The sequence below is a fragment of the Myotis myotis genome, unplaced genomic scaffold (genome assembly GCF_014108235.1).
Source record: "Myotis myotis isolate mMyoMyo1 unplaced genomic scaffold, mMyoMyo1.p scaffold_m19_p_5, whole genome shotgun sequence".
NCBI classification, from domain to species: domain Eukaryota; kingdom Metazoa; phylum Chordata; class Mammalia; order Chiroptera; family Vespertilionidae; genus Myotis; species Myotis myotis.
The window spans coordinates 7,117,762-7,133,741 of record NW_023416357.1 but is presented as its reverse complement, the minus strand read 5'-3'; the positions used below and the strand labels follow the sequence as shown (position 1 = coordinate 7,133,741).

At 51.5% G+C, this 15,980-nt stretch overlaps 1 protein-coding gene across 1 annotated transcript in view; it reads right to left on the bottom strand.

Moving 5' to 3' along the window:
• Positions 1–15,980, bottom strand: part of EGFLAM (EGF like, fibronectin type III and laminin G domains) — a 132,087-nt gene that overhangs the window by 23,285 nt on the left and 92,822 nt on the right. Inside the window, exons 12-18 of the mRNA XM_036309791.1 lie at positions 15,226–15,370; positions 11,410–11,599; positions 10,465–10,590; positions 8,914–9,157; positions 5,206–5,317; positions 3,474–3,590; positions 717–897 (exon numbers count right to left, since the gene is read on the bottom strand). Of these exons, the coding sequence (XP_036165684.1) occupies positions 717–897; positions 3,474–3,590; positions 5,206–5,317; positions 8,914–9,157; positions 10,465–10,590; positions 11,410–11,599; positions 15,226–15,370 (1,115 nt within the window). The remainder of the gene's footprint in view (positions 1–716; positions 898–3,473; positions 3,591–5,205; positions 5,318–8,913; positions 9,158–10,464; positions 10,591–11,409; positions 11,600–15,225; positions 15,371–15,980) is intronic.

The window sequence follows — 15,980 nt, the reverse complement described above, 5'->3', positions numbered from 1 at the left end:
TTAAAAAAAAAAAAGGATAACCCTAGTGGTATTTATATATATATATATATATATATATATATATATATATATGCCGAGCACTCAAATGGGTTTTTATTTTTCTCACCGATAGCAATAATGGCTGGTGCTGGTTGAGTGTCCACCCGGCATTCTTCCATGGAATATGCATCGTCTCATTGACCCCGCACACCCTCTGCGTTAGATACTATTGCTATTTTTATTCTCACTTCACAATGAGGAAACTGAGGCACAGGGGAGACTTAGGTGGCAGGGAACATAGCACTCTACAGAAGGCTATTAATACTTTCCAAGTACAATTTGTATTTTTCTGTATTTGGTAAGATTTCTTTACTATAACGTTCATAAATGTTTAGGCAAAACATTTACCAGCCTATGAGGATGGGCTCTGGGGGTGCCCCAGGTGCAGGGGGTCCTGGAAGCCCCCCTATATTATGGGCTAAACTTGTGGATGCTGGGCCATGAGGGGATTCGCAGGGAAGGGGCCAGGGCAGTCGGGTGGGAAGCTGTTTACCTCCTGTTACAGGAGGACCTCAGCATTCTCATCGTTAAATAAGTATAGCAGTTTATATGTGATTAGCCATCAACTATGTCACTGAAATCGCTGATGAAAATAACCGGGCTGGCTGGCCTGCCGTCACCAACAGTCCCCTCCCCGCCCCGCCCCTCCCCGCCCCGGCCCGGCCCAGCCCGCGTACCTTGCTGGCAGTGCAGGCCCTCGAAGCCCAGGGGGCAGTCACACTCGTAGCCCTCCTCCCGCGGCCGGCAGCTGCCCCCGTGGGCACAGGGGCCCGCCACGCACGGGTGGGCTGCGTTGTCCACGTTCACGCCGCGGGTGAGGTCGTGCCTCACGTGGATGGCGCGGTCGTTCAGGGTGATCTGGGGGAGAGAGCGTAGACCGTCAGGGGCCCGGGAAACACTGGGTGGTGTGTGAAGGGTCCCTCGGCCACTGACCCAGACCACGCGCAGCGAGAGCTTCGGGAAGAGGAGACAAGGGCCGGTAGCTGCCTTCGTAGTCCTAAGTGACATGATGCGGGAACCAGCGTGATGGCCGGGGCGCGTGGGGGCCTGTGCTGTGGTCTGGAAGGCCTGGTGGCTCGGAGCTCAAAGACAAAGCCCAGTCCCTACAAAGTGGGGTCCCCACCAGGCTGCCTCTCAGAATCGCCGGGGACTTTTAGGAAATAACACCCAGGTCCACCCAGATATCTGAGTGAGAATCTCTGAGGGTGTGACTGGTCATCAGTAATCTTTCCAGGCTTCCTGGTGGTCCTGAGATGCAGCTGAGGCTGAGACAGGGAAGAATCCAGAACAAAGAACCGACATGGAGTGAAGGCTCAGGCGAGGGTGGAGGAACGGCTTCTCGCTGGACTGCTCTGTTGCCTGACTAATGCCCTGGGGTACTGCCTCAGGCTCCATCAGTGGGGCCCTCCCGATGGTCCCACCCGCTCTTTTTTTTTTTTTTTTAATCTTTACCCGAGGAGATGTGTTATTGATTTTTAGAAAGAGACGAAGGGAGGAGAGAAAGAGAAAAGAACATCGAAGTGAGGATGTGAGAGGAAAACATCAATTGGTTGCCTCCTGTATGCACCTGACCAGGGATTAAAACCATAATCTAGGTATGTGCCCTGTTCAGGAATCGAACCTGCAACCTTTTGGTGTACAGGATGATGCTCCCATCAACGGAACCAACCAGCCAGGAGCCCCCAGCTCTTGCTGGCCTCCTTCCCGGACACTCTTGAATTCCCTTCCCCTCTACAACCCCTTCCTCATCATTAAAGAAAAAGAGAGGAACTCAGCTCACATTCCCACCACTGCTGGGCATGCTCACTGGGGCCAGAGCGCTCCAGGCCCCACCCCCTGTCCCCTGCAGGGGGCTCTGGAGAAAGAGGACTTCTAGGAATAGCTTACTGGGCTCCCGCCCCAAATCCATACACCCATTGTTGCCAGCCCTTGACTCAGGCACTGTATCTATCTGAGCTGTTGGTGTTCCATGTGGGGGAGGCTTTGCAGAACTCAGGGAGAGAAAGTGCCCCAGGACACCCCGCCCCGCAGGGGGTCTAAGCAGTTAGCAATGGCATTTCCGGCCACTAGCCCCCCTTTCCACAGGTTGGCCTGGTCCTGAGCTGGGAGCAAACTTTCCTCGTCCTGAATCTCAGAAGCTGCTGGAGAGCAGCCAGCCTCTCTCCACAACCTCCCCCTTTTCATGCCGTGAGTGAAGGGCTGTGAAACTGTCACCATAGCTGAGGCAAGCCATTCACCGCATAAGTCGCCACAGGATATGGCACAGCCAAGGCTTTGGTCAGGACCTGGGAGGGGAGGGTGGCCTTCCCTGGAGTGGACAGGAAAGGGCTGTGTGTGCTGTGCCCAGGAGGGGGCCTGCGAGGGTGGGAACCCTCTTAGAGCCTCAGCTTGCTTCCCAAGTGAGAATTTCAAACACAAGATTAAACAAGGCCAAACCCAGTCACGGGGGTAAGAGGGGGAATAATGGTCTGAATTGAGGTGTCACTGTCACCACCGGTTGCAACAAAGGGAAACACATAGGAGTCAGCAAATACTGCCTGGACCCCACACTAGGACACCCAGAAAGGCTGAGCCCAGGGGCCCTTCCCAGCTCCCAGGAGCAAATCCTGGTAGGACCTGCCTTCCCTGCGCCTCCCCACCTCAGGTTTTTAAGGTCAATGGCCCACGCCCCACCCCTGGTGGCCGAAGGAAAACTGGATGACGCTAACACCCAGGAACCCAGCATGCTTCCCTTCAAGTCCCTGTCCCCCAGGGTTTGGGGGCCTGGAGACCTGGCTGGTGAGTCGCCCTGCATGTCTGCTGCAGACAGAACTCCCTCTTCTCCTACCCAAGAGTCATGGCAGGGCAGCCCCCGGGGGAGGAGGAAGAGATGAAGATGAGTGGGGTCCGTGCCCCGTGTCTGTCACTAGCTGAGCGGTTTCCTCCTGCACCTTCTATGGAAGGACTCTACGCTCTTGAGAACTGGGTTACGTGATTGAAGAACTGGGTTACGTGACTGATGAACCATTGCTCAAGTGGGGGGTAGGGAGGGACAACAAGAGTTGGTTCTTGCCTTCAGCAAACTGCCCGGTAAGCTACAGAGAAGCGTAGAGCCAAGAGTTGCTATTAGATCCATTCACCTCCTTCCCTTTCGTGGAAGCTTTGGAAGCAACCTGGTGCCAGTCCCAGGATATGTTTGTGGATTTGCTGAAAAAATGCATCTTCATCGAGTTGCGTTCATGCTATGTCTGCTGGGCATAGACCCAGGAGCGGACTGAGACTTTATAAGACGTGGGGTTGGAAAGCTTGCTGTGAACATTCACAAATGAAATCTTAAACATGTCAAAACTCTCTCAAAATGTCCCTGGGTGCAGCGGGTTGAGCACTGGTCACAATTCTCAATCCCACTGTCTGGAGTCAAGGTCACACAACAACCAGGAACAAGCGAGCCATACCTTCTGGATGCTCCCGCTGAAGGGCCTGAGGATGCCCGACTTGTTCTTCACCTCATCGTAGCTGGGGACTCCGCCAATGAAGATATCCGTGTTGCAATTAATCTGCGTGAAGCCGCCCTGCCAACAGGTGAAACAAAACATGCTGTAACGTTGAGAAAAGATGGTCAAGACTAGCACATGCGCCCTCGGGTCCTCTGGATTCCCATCAGGACAATCTGTCTTCATGTTGGTCTGACGCTCACAGGACTTTGCGTGGCCCCTCACCACCTCTTTGGATGTCTGTAAATTTCATAGCCTCTCTGAGACTCAGGTTCACCATCTACAAAAGGGGAACCGCAGTGTCTACCTCACAGATGCGGATGCGTCACAGCAAAGGGGTGGATGCTCAGCCAGCAGGACCCCGCCCCTCCCCCCACCCAGGTTGACAGCCTCCACCCTGTCCATCTCACATGGGGCACACAGCCTGCGATCTCAGTGAAACGGGAGCAAGAGAGACACGGACCACTGCTGGACAGGAGCCTTCGGAGCCTGGGAGTGGCTTGCCCTGCCTCGTCCCGACCCCTGGTGCCCCAAGTCTGGGTCTCAGACGGAAGCTGCCGCTGGCCATGGACGGACATGGAGCGTGAGTGGGAAGTGGACCCTGTGATGAGCCGCTGGTACCCGGGGCTGTGTGTGACTGACTGGGCACAGTGTCGCCCCTCCTGGCACTGAGCTGGACACGCACCCCTCACTCAGCATGGCCGGCTATTGTTATATTCAGGTGCCACAGCTCTGCCTTCATCAGATCACAGACTGAATTGTCTCTGTTGCTAACCTTCAGGCCGTTTGGGATTCTTCTAATTCCCAGGGAGGTTCGGGACACCCCTTCTCCCCCTGCTGTCCCCGAGGTGGTTCCCAGACACGTGTGTCTTTTCTTCTCTCCTCCTCCACCAAATACCTCTGTCCCCACCCAAAGTCTCTTTTCCTTCCTTTTTATTTTTCTGCCGGTCCATTTTCTCAGCAGAACACCCACATTCACCATTGCCCTCTTTAAATCTTGCAATGCACAAAATAAAGTCAAACATTTTTTTAGGCATCTGTACATTTTTGGGGTGTGCAGAATCCTAGTAGGTTATAGCTTAAAGCAAATCTCTCCTATCTCTTCTTAAAAATGTCATTTTCCTTCGGATATATCCTTGGAAATGAAATCAAGTTGTAAACTTGAGTAGAAATTCAGGCCACGAAAGTACAATATAAATACTACTAACAAGTAAAGCTAAACAGTGCTGACCCTATGCCAGGGACTGCTGTGTGTGACATATATCATTATTCTAATCTGCACAATTCCATGAGGTAGGACTATTATTACCCCCCATTATATAGATGAGAAAACACAAACTCAGAGTCTGAGATCACATTACTGGTAAGTAAGGGCAGCCAGATTTTGAACCCCGAAGTCTGGTTTCAGAGCCTACTGTATACACGCCCACAGGAACAAAGGGGGCGGCCGGCAATGCTTCAGGTGTTGCCCTTGTATTAGCTCACTTAATCCGTGAGCTGCCCTGTGAGGCGTCTACTGCTATTGTCCGCACTCACAGTTGAAGAAGAGAAAAGTTAAGTAACTTGCCAGGTCGGGGGCTCGGGTGTAGCCCAGGCAGCCTGGCCCTGGCGTCCATGTGCTTCGCCACTTTGTCACCAGGACAGAAAGGAAACAGCCCCCCCCACGCCGTCAGGAGCACAGGTGAGTCCTTACCTCTGCCATGCCCTCCACCACCTTCTGCTTATCCACCTGCAAGATGCCGTTCTTCGCTGTGCGAGATACACGCAGCTCGTGCCAGCGGCCGAGGGCGAGGGGGTCTTCACTCCTGCGGAAGGAGGGAGACTGAGCATGGGTTAGCATCCTCCGGGTTATGAATGCTGTTCATCGATCAGCTCCGATGACAAGGATGCCAACCTCAGCACCTCACGCTGCTCGGCAAAAAGAAAACGATCCTTCCTACTTAGTGGACACAGCAGTGTTCGCCCCACTTATCGGACCCCTTCACGGTGGGAACATTGCATTCATTATCGTATTTACTCCTTACGGCGGGCCTGAAGCGGGGTAGGAGGAGCCTTGTTTTCTAGATGAGGGGTGGCAGGAGGGTAAAATGTGATCATTGTGGCACACAAGCCTTGAAGAAGAAGAGTTATACGGGCTCTGAGTAAAACAGAGATTCCTTGGTGTACTAATGTCTTGCAGTAACCACTGAAATACATAGAAAATAAGATGGATGGATGGATGGATGGATGGGTGGGTGGATGGATGGAAAAAAGGAAAGAAAGGAGGAAGGAAGGCAGGCTAGATGTGGGATAAAAGCCAATATAACAAAGCATTAACTGTGGACCATAGGAGGTGGGTATGACGTTCACTGTACTCTCCTACCAACTTCTACGTTAGAGAGTTTTCGTAATAAAACGCTGGGGCAAGGACAGGTTGCGTGTTCTCTGAGATGGTGAACAGGATTAAAAGTAGTTTAAAAATTCAGTTTCAAATTCCAGGTGGAAGCACTTGAAGTTTAAATGAAGCTGGTCAGAGTCCTGCACATTGCTTTTTACAGGGCGGCATACGAGGAGTGTCCCCACGCGTCTGCATGCCTAGCAGCGCGGTCCCTGGCCTCCGCTGCAGCTCCAGCTACTCTGGGGTCCCGGGCGATCGCCGGGAAACCATCAGGAATACCAATGCGCCCTGTTACTGAAAGGTCGTCACCCTTACTTGATTTTTCGCTCCGGCAAATGCTTTTGTGATTTGTCCTTCGCAATTAGGATTTAATCGCCTTGGCTAAATCAATAGGCAATAAAGCACCCAGCGGCACTTCAGCTGGCCCGTGTCCACACAGAGGAACAGCGCCTCGGTCCTGCTCTCACCTGCAGAGGTCATTTCCTGCAGATACGCCTCTCGCTCAGCCCGGCTGTATCGATCACGGCCGTCGCTGGCTCCTTACAATTGTCACCATTTTTGAATCCAGCTCATAATGAATTGGACCACTGCACCCTTTTCCTCAAGGTAAAAGGCTGTGGCCCATTCCACAACCTCCAGTAGGCCAGGCTTTCACAGAATTTGCTTAACTGAGCAGATCGTCTTTGGAATGGTTTGTAACATAAATCTCTCCCAAAGGGGTGTCTGCAACCCCATCAGTGATCGCAGTGGTCGGTTTGCCCTGGAGTCTCCTCTTCCTCACCCCAGAGCCTCAAGGATTTTGTTTCTAAGCACCTTTCCTGCCAGGCAGGAAAACAATAACATTATTACTATTATTACTATTATTTTAACATATTTTTATTGCTTTCAGAGAGAAAAGGAGAGAGAGAGAAACATTAATGATGAGCGAGCATCATTGATCAGCTGCCTCCTGCACGCCCCCTACTGGGGTTTGAGCCCGCAACCTGAGTATGTGCTCTGACCAGGAATGGAACTGTGACCTCCTGGGTCATGGGTCGATGCTCAATCACTGAGCCATGCCGGTCAGGCGAAATTATTATTTTTTAATTAAGAACTACTCTTGTCAAAAGTAGGCACAGAATTAGGAAGAGCAAAGCTGGTCTTCTGAGGTCCCATGAATCTGACACACACCCCCCGCCTCCCCCCCCCCCCGCGCCGCCCCCCCCCCCCCGCCCCAGCTTAGCTACACTGCTGAGGTGAGGTCCCATGAATCTGACACACACACCCCGCCCCCCCCCCGGCCCCGCGCCGCCCCCCCCCCCCCCCCCCCCCCCGCCCCAGCTTAGCTACACTGCTGAGGTGCAGGGAGCAGTCTGTCCAGGAGGGGCGCTGATGAGCCACAACCCTCCCTGGCTCCTGCCAGTCATTCCTTATCCAGGATGAAGCCACTTGAAAGTACAAGGTGGTGTGCAAGGCGCCTTCCTTTCTCAACTTGACAAACAGTTCTTAGCGAACACTTAGACTGGTTGCATACTAATCATGTGTAAACTGAATCAATTAAATACCCCCCAGAGTTGTTTTGAAACACCAGTGTGTTTGCAGGACCAGGGGTACAAGCACATCTGTCCGTCCCCCACGGTGGGAGGAGTCACTGATGGGCAGGGGTTCAGCCATAAGGGCAGAAACAAACTGGCCTTTTGAAGAATCGTGGAAATCCGACGCAGTGATTTCCCATCAGCCATGAACTATGACCAGCAACTCAGGGCTACGCACGGCTGTAACATCTCACCCACATGTTCTTTCTGGAAAATGACAGCCCAGCAAGATGAGTGGATTGACTATGACCTGCAATCACCTTCAAAACAATAGCAAGCTCACTGATTCCCTGCTGTGGGGCCGCTCGGAGGCAGGGCGTCCGTGAGCCCCAGCAGAGAAGAGGTGGACACACGTGGGAGCGAGAAGCACAGCCTCTGGATAGGAGGGAGAAACTACCAGGGGAGGAACACTGTTAAGAGCGAGACACAAACAAACAAGAAAAATGCCTGCACAGCCCGGGACTCACAGAGATACAGACACGGCCCTGAACCGTCGATCTGAGTAAATTCACACCACAGACCAGGTAGGTGAGGGAAAGTTCTGACAACTCAGAACCAATTCCGCAGACACAAGCCAGCACTCGAGGCATCGATTTACCACCACGCGTGCTTTTGAGCCTCCTCGAGCACACTGGTCAGAGGGGGGCCTTTGCACCTGGTGGGGACTCGTGTCAGAGCACGGGGAGCAGTGAAAGACTCGCTAAAGCGCAAGTCACCACTGAAGGAACGGCAACGAGGAAAGTCAAAATGCAAAGTGAAGTCACCAAGGACATTTCTGTTCATTAAATTTCTGTTAATAGTTTTAAAAAATATATTTCAATTGATTTTTAGAGAGAGAGGAAGGGGGGAAGAAAGAGGTATGGAGAGAGAGAAACATCAATATGAGAGCACATCATCAATTGGATGCCTCCTGCATGCCCCCTACCAGGGAGTTGAGCCCGCAACCTGGATATGTGCCCTGACTGGGAACCGAACTGGCAACCTTTGGGTGCATGGGATGATGCTCAACCACCTGAGCCACACCGGCCAGGGCTCTGCTGGTACTATTTTACTGGTCATCGTTCATTTGCTAAGCGCCCACCACATGACTCTGGGGGAAAGGTGCTGATTCATTACAACTCATCCCATCTCTGCTGAGGGCACGGTGTGACCCCATGTGGAGAGGAAGGCTGTCACGCTCCCCCTCCCCCGCTGAAGCAAGCCCGTTTTCCTTAGCTTCAAGCAGAGAATCGGCACCTCTTGGCAGCCATGTAAGAAAAGGGAGCCTTGCAGCAGGCCAGCACGATGGACAGGAAGCCTGCGATCTGTATGAGTCAAGAGACGTTTCGGGAAGGATCACTGTAGGGGACACAGGGAGGTCACACACTATGGAATGACATGAACCTTCTCCCAGCGTGGCTGCAGTCTGACTTTTCGGGGAAGGGGAGCCCCTAAAGCTCTCAGCCCTTACCTGAGCACAGCAGTCCCGGAGCCACAGTCAAAGCGGAATTCCACGTGGCCCCCCGCCAGGTTGATGGACAGGAAGTCTCTGCTGCCTGTGTCGTGGCTGTACAGGAGGACGCCGTCGCCCGAGTCCGGCCGGAAGGTGATCTCAAACTCCATGAAGGACAGGTACCGCCGGGGCTCCAGGGGCCAGGGCGTGGCAGCGTAGGACCTCAGGGACTCTCTGAACTGAGGAACGGTCAGGGTGAAAGCTGAAGAGACAAGCATGTGGTCAGAAACTCCTCCGTAGCAGAACTAGCCATGTTCTTTTCCCCTGGGCACCACCCTGTGGTGAGGTGGGTGGGCTCACTGAACTCTGGCCAGTGGCATGAGGCTGGGAGCACCACACCTATGCAGGTGGGGCCCCTAGAACTTGCCTCCATCCTCCCTGTGTTCCCTCTCCCCCCTCTGCTGGCTGGACGCAAGATCAGAGGACTGTGTCCCTGAATGACTGCGTGGAACAGAGGCCAGTCCACCACCGCCAGCACCTCCAAGCTCTGCAGCCATGTGAACTGTGAGCAAGGATCGGCCTGGGCCTGTATTACGTTAGGCCATGGAGATACGAGATGGCATGTAACAGCCTCACTTATCCCAACTCCTATGCCCTCTTCTAGGTGGCATGAGGTTTTTTAAAAAATATTTTTTCATTTATTTCAGAGAAGGGAGAGGGAGAGAGAGATAGAAACATCAATGATGAGAGAATCATTGATCGGCTGCCTCCTGCATGCCCCACACCGGGGATCCAGCCTGCAACCTGGGCATGTGCCCTGACTAGGAATTGAACTGTGATCTTCTGGTTCATATGCTCAACCACTGAGCCATGCTAGTTGGGTAGTGACATGAGATTTTACATTATACAGTGTTACAAAAACTTTCTCCAGTAAGGCATCTTAAGTCCAAATCTCAATCGCTGGTGGAAAAGTTAAAACACATTCAATTCTGTGTGGTTTTCCAAAATATGTAAACATATTCCATTATTACATATGTGTATTTGTGTGTGCACATGTTTCTACATATGTATACATATGTGTGTGTGTAACTGATTATATGTTTTTATATAATCAACATATACGTTGTTGAGAGGTGGGATAATTCAGCAGACAGTGCAAAGAAAATGACACAAGATCACTCTCGTCCCATCGCGGGGTTGGTGTTTCTGGGCGTGTCTTCCCAACCTTCCCTCCGAAGCCCTCAGATAACCTAAGCAGCGTGAGCTGACAATGCTTCGAACCGAGCCGGAAACAGGCCACACAAATATAAGCTCTTCAAAGTTATTTGGGGGCCAAGAGGAGCCCCCAAAACCTGACCCGGGAACATCTTAAAATGAAGTTTGGTTTGACACCTACACTTTAAGACACTCCACCTTAAAGAAAAGAAAAAAGATTCTCCCAACCATCCCGGGAAGCAATGTTAATCCCAGAAACACATATGGGCTTTGCTCAAAGTACACCGATGGAAATTCACATCCCCATCAATTAACAAGCAGATAGAAATCGCCATCAACTTGCTTCTTCCTCACCATCCTCGCAGTGTCGCCCTTTAAATCCCAGGGGACAGAGGCAGATGTAGTTGTCAGCTCTGACTGCCGTGCAGGTGCCGCCGTGGATGCACGAGGTGTCGTCACAGATCCCGCTGCTGCACTCGCCTACACACAGAACGGATCACACAGCCGCTTTGTCGCCAGCCAGCCCAAGGCCCCGGAGCTGGCCACGCCACGGCTCAGGCTCTGCACAGACACAGTGGGGCTCCCACTCCTGCTGATTCACACCTCCCACCGCTGCACGCCAGCCTTCTGCCTGAGTGGCACCTACGCTTCCTTTTCACTGGGTCCTCGCTGTTCTTTCTGAACAGCCACAGAGACTTTAAAACATGGTGGACACAACAGATTTGGGGGCAACTGACCGCTGACGGGGATGGCCGAGTTGTTTTTGCATTAATTCCTCTCTCTGTTGTTCCCACGAGAGAGCGATTCAATCCCCGCAATGTGAACAGAGTGAGGATGTTGGAAGTGTCCTAAGTTGTGTGGCCCAGTTACCTAAAGCGCTGCCTCCTGCTGGTTGGACATTGCATCAACCAAGCTCAGCACTGAAGGGGCTCAGCGGCCACGTCTAAGCTTATGAACTGGCCTCGCTCAGGGCCGCCTCAGTCTGGAGCAGCAAGGGGCAGGGAGGCTCCCTGAGGCCTCAGCATGTGACTTCAGCAGCCCTGTTTCTCCCGGAAAGTTATGATCTTATGAGGGAGAGAAAGTGGTAGTGAGTAAAAATGCTCACAGATTCATTATCAGGTGGGCTGGTTAGTTCTCTTAACCAAACACATCAGAGAGGCCCAAGGAGGGTGCACTTGGTCATTTTCAAGGGCAGGTCACCAGATGACGCAAACACAGCCCCCCACAACTCACCCCCACACCCGCCCACACCAAAAAGGCACCCACAGGAGCACCCCTGCCCACCTGGCACCCACTTACCCACATCGGCCCCACCGAGGGCTCGCCCCAGGGGCCAGGGCCGCATGTCCACTCTCTCCCCGTTCACCGTGAGCGACTGCACGCAGCCTTGAAAGCCTCGGTCCGTTCCTGTGGCTCTGACCAGCCAGTAAGTACTGGGAGCCCCACCAAGATAAAGAGGCGTCCGGAAGGTGATTTTAGTGTACTGGCCCTTTAAGAAAGAGGAAGACCATGATTCACGAACCAACACCCAAAGCCAAAAATGCAACTGATTTTAATGAGGGGCATGATCAGGATGTAGCTTACAACCATCGTATTTATCTTTAAGACCCTGCCCTGCAGCAAAATTAAATGCGTGGTCACCGCAGGAGACGCAGTGAGCTTCTTGGAGGGCTGTTTTGAGCAAGGAGGATTTTGGAAAGCCTCGAAAGGAGGGGAGGAGAGCAGAGCCAAGAGCAACCCAGCAGGCCGTGCACCAGGCTGGGCCTCCAAAAACAACGTTCTCCTTCCAGTCCTGACACCAACGTACTGTGGACCTCAGAGGGGTCACAGGGCTGCTCTGTGTTCCGAAGGGGATCATACTTCGTGTGTGTGTGTACGTGGGCTAACATCTACCCTCTCTGTGTCCTGCTCACCTTTACACTACATCCTGCAGGAAACACTGGGAGGGGCGAGGGGATTAGCAAGCAGGTTTTGTTGCAAAATATTTTGAAATTTGCTCATGGATAGGACGTTTGTTTTATTTTTTAAGTGTTATTACAGTTTAGGTGGAGACATTTCCAGTTTTACTGCAGACCGCAGCCTGGACCGCAGCTTGTGAGGTTGTAAAACACAGACCTGAATGTCAGGTGGGACGAGATGAAGGCACCCGTGGCCACACGCTTCTGCGATTATGGAAATATCTCATTCATGTGGATGAATGGCTACATGGAAGGGGGTTGGGAGAAGGCATGCTACCAGACTCATAAAATGCCCAGAAGTTAAGCCACTGAAATGTCTTCTTTATCCTTTATACTTTTGTTACCAAAAAGTAGAAGATCTAGTCATGGCTTTATCTCTGCTAATCTATATATATAAAAGCCTAAGTGACCGTTCAACCAGTAGCTATGACATGAACTATACCCAGGAGGCAGATGCTCAATGCACAGGCATAGAAACATGGAACAGACTAATGAGTCTCAGAGGGAAGAGGTGAAAGGGGGAGGGCAGGAAGAGATTAGCCAAAGATCTTATATGCATACTAGAGGCCCCGTGCACAGATCTGTGCATCATTAGGGTCCCTCAGCCTGGCCTGCGAAGATCGGGCCAAAACTGGCAGTCTGACATCCCCCAGGAGGTCCTGGATTATGAGAGGGTGCAGGCCAGGCCAAGGGACCCCACAGGTGCACTGGGCCTCTAGTGAACAGATAAGACTCCTTGGTAAACAGTACACTGACCATGAGCTGGGCAGAGTTAGTACGTGCAGTGAAGCTTAAGGATTAATTGTTTGCCAGCCACCGACATACTGCTCTGTTACAGGGATTGGGTGCCCTGTTGGCTTATTTCATCCACATCCTCCGGATTCGCTCCTTCTGGATCCCATATCCACCCTCTAGCCCTGCTCCCTCACCCAGGACCACGGCAGGGGCCTGAGAGCTCCCTCCCTTTCTCCTTGGTGGCTGGTTCCTTGGAGGCTCCATTCACAACACCCCAGGTGACAGTCTTCGAGCCTGGCCTTTACCTGCTCTGAGGAGGGCTGCCTTCAGGCCCCTGGAGCCTGCTTTGCCTGCTTATGCAGAGAACTGGGATTGCCCCCGAGTTTGCATTCCCCCAGCACAGCCCTTAACAGTTTCTAATGAGTGCAGAAGTACAAAAATCCAACCTGCTGGCTTTGGGCTGGAGTCACCCGGAGGTGTAAGGTATCCTCAAGCTTCCCTGTGGGGTCAGGCTGCAGTCGCACCCTGAAGAGGTCCACCTGAGAGCTCACCTGTGCCTACTTTCGCCCTTCCCCGTCCATCTCTCCCTCCCTTACAGGTTCCTATGGCAACACTATGTTAATGCACCATTTGCACAAGACTCCTTCTCTGGCCTGTCTCTGAGGAACTCTAACTTAAGACAGAGTCATTTTCTCCTCAAGGCCGTTTATTCAACATTCCACATCTGTGGTCCTGTTCACACAACTTGCTTGGCACGTCCTGGGAGTAGAGAGACAACGTTGCCCTGAGTATCCATACAATTATATGCTTCTTGCAATTAATTCTCACAGTATTAAAATCACAGACTCTTAGGATTAGAAATAATATGAAAACTCAAATAGCCAAACTCCCATTGGCTGCTGGATTCCTTGAACATCCCTCCCAATGGTTCTGCGAAGTTTCTTTTGGAGCATCCCCTCAGACAGGGAGCCATCTCCTGAGAAAGTCCCTTGCGCGTCTGTACACCTGTGTGTGATTGGGTAAAGCTACAATTGGCTCTCTGTGGCTCACCCATTCAGTGTCAGCCTTGGGATCACAGAGTAAGTCCTTCTTCCTCAACACTCTCCCTTTGACTCTGATGAAAAGCTACCTCCACACCTTCATCTTCTCTTCTTCACACTAAACAACGCTCCTTCAATCAATCATTCCAGGGACTTCAAGTCATCTTCCTGTTCCATTGACTGCTTGTTGCACATGCTCCAGTTTTTCTGTAAACCTCTGAGAGTGTGGTCACAGATCTGAACACAATCCTCTTCGAGGATCAGTCACCATTAGAGCTCTGGAAGCTATATAGTCACCAGAATAAAATAGAATTATCACTTCCCGTTTTCTAGATGGTATGCCTCTATTAATGTAACCTATCATTTCATTAGCTTGTTGTTACTACATGGTTCTGTTTATTAACCTTCATAGAACCTCCTTGCTTTAAATCTTACACCATTTTCAGAGGTGTTGTTTCTTCATCCTGTTTTCATGTTAGTATTTTGGACCCAAATTCAAAGCTTCTTTATTCCCATCAAACTTAATTTTAATCATATGGGCCTATTGTTCTGGCATGGATGTGACTCTGTTGTTCATTTATTCTGTCTTTTCCTTCCTGAGAAATGTATGCATAAGTGATCTCACTGGATTCACAGTCATTATCTTGAATTTCTGTTCCTTTGGAACCATGAGGGTCCACATTACCGGGGCTCAGCAGGCGTGGCCCTTCATTTAACATGTCTCGCCAGCACAGAGGAGCAAAGAGCCCAGGCAGGGAGGAAGCTCTCCACAGGTACACAAAGGCCTTCTTGCTACATTTTCCCTCAGAGAATACGGGCAGCTGACTGATTGTAATTACAGGTTCGGTTCCTTGGCGGGTTGCTAACCCAAACCCAAATAAACTGTGTTTATTCCAAACACAGTCCTAAAATTGCCCCAAGCATGACAAATATGTGAATACCTGGGCGATTTGCTGAGCAGCCCAACGGTTAAATTATTTCACCACTTCCTATAATCATGGTCCCCAAAAAGGTAGATGAATGGGCGATTCCTGCAGATTGAACCAAGTGAACCTCTTGGAAGTATTTCCTAAAGCCGCAGGATTGCGACACCCCGTCTCAGAAGCCAGCTTCGCATCTGGCATTGATAGTGGCTCTCCCTCTGCCCCAGGCCTTCCTGTCCTTGTGGAGAAAGAACCTGTCCCTGGGCGCCCACTGCGATGTTGCTTGCAGATTCCGCTCTCCTGGGTGGACGGGGGATGGATGTGTGCCCTGACAGTACCGCTGGGGGGGCGAGATCCCACAGGAGCCCGAGTCCTGCCAAGTGTGCTTCTGCTCTGTGGTGGGCCCTCAAGATGCCTCTGGTGGTGCCAGGTGGGTGGGCAGGGCGTGTGGAGACTCACCTGGGACTGGCCTGTCACCGGCGTGTTATTGTTTAGCTGCAGCAGCCCGTCCAGCCCATCTCTGTAGAGCATGACCGTGTGCCAGGCCCCTAGTTTGATTTTGGTCTCACTTACGATGATGGCAACCCCAGTTCCACAGTTAAACCTGCGGAGGAGGAAAAGGAACAATCCTTTGATCAATCAGCTCATTGTGTGTTCAGATCCCACAAACATCATCTCAGGCTGACGGCCTCTCTGGGAGCCAATGCGCTCAGAATTAGGTTTACAAGCACCAGGGGCAGCTTAAATGTGTGCACGGAAGAGCTAGGGCAGTGATGGCGAACCTATGACACGCGTGTCAGAGGTGATACGCGAACTCATTTTTTTGGTTGATTTTTCTTTGTTAAATAGCATTTAAATATATAAAATAAATATCAAAAATATAAATCTTTGTTTTACTATGGTTGCAAATATCAAAAAATTTCTATATGTGACACGGCACCAAAGTTAAGTTAGGGTTTTTCAAAATGCTGGCACGCCGAGCTCTAAAGGTTCGCCATCACTGAGCTAAGGCTTGTTCTCTGGGATGACATCTGTCTAGTCGGTCTGGTTATCTTCAATCTGCCCACATGTGGGTGCTCAAGACACACTTGCTGTTGAATGAATGAATGGTTGTCAGGTACCTGATTCTTCAAAGGTCACCTGGGGCCCTGATGCTCCAGTATTTACTAAACTGGCCCACGTTCACCTTATGCACACTGTTCCTTGTCTACAAA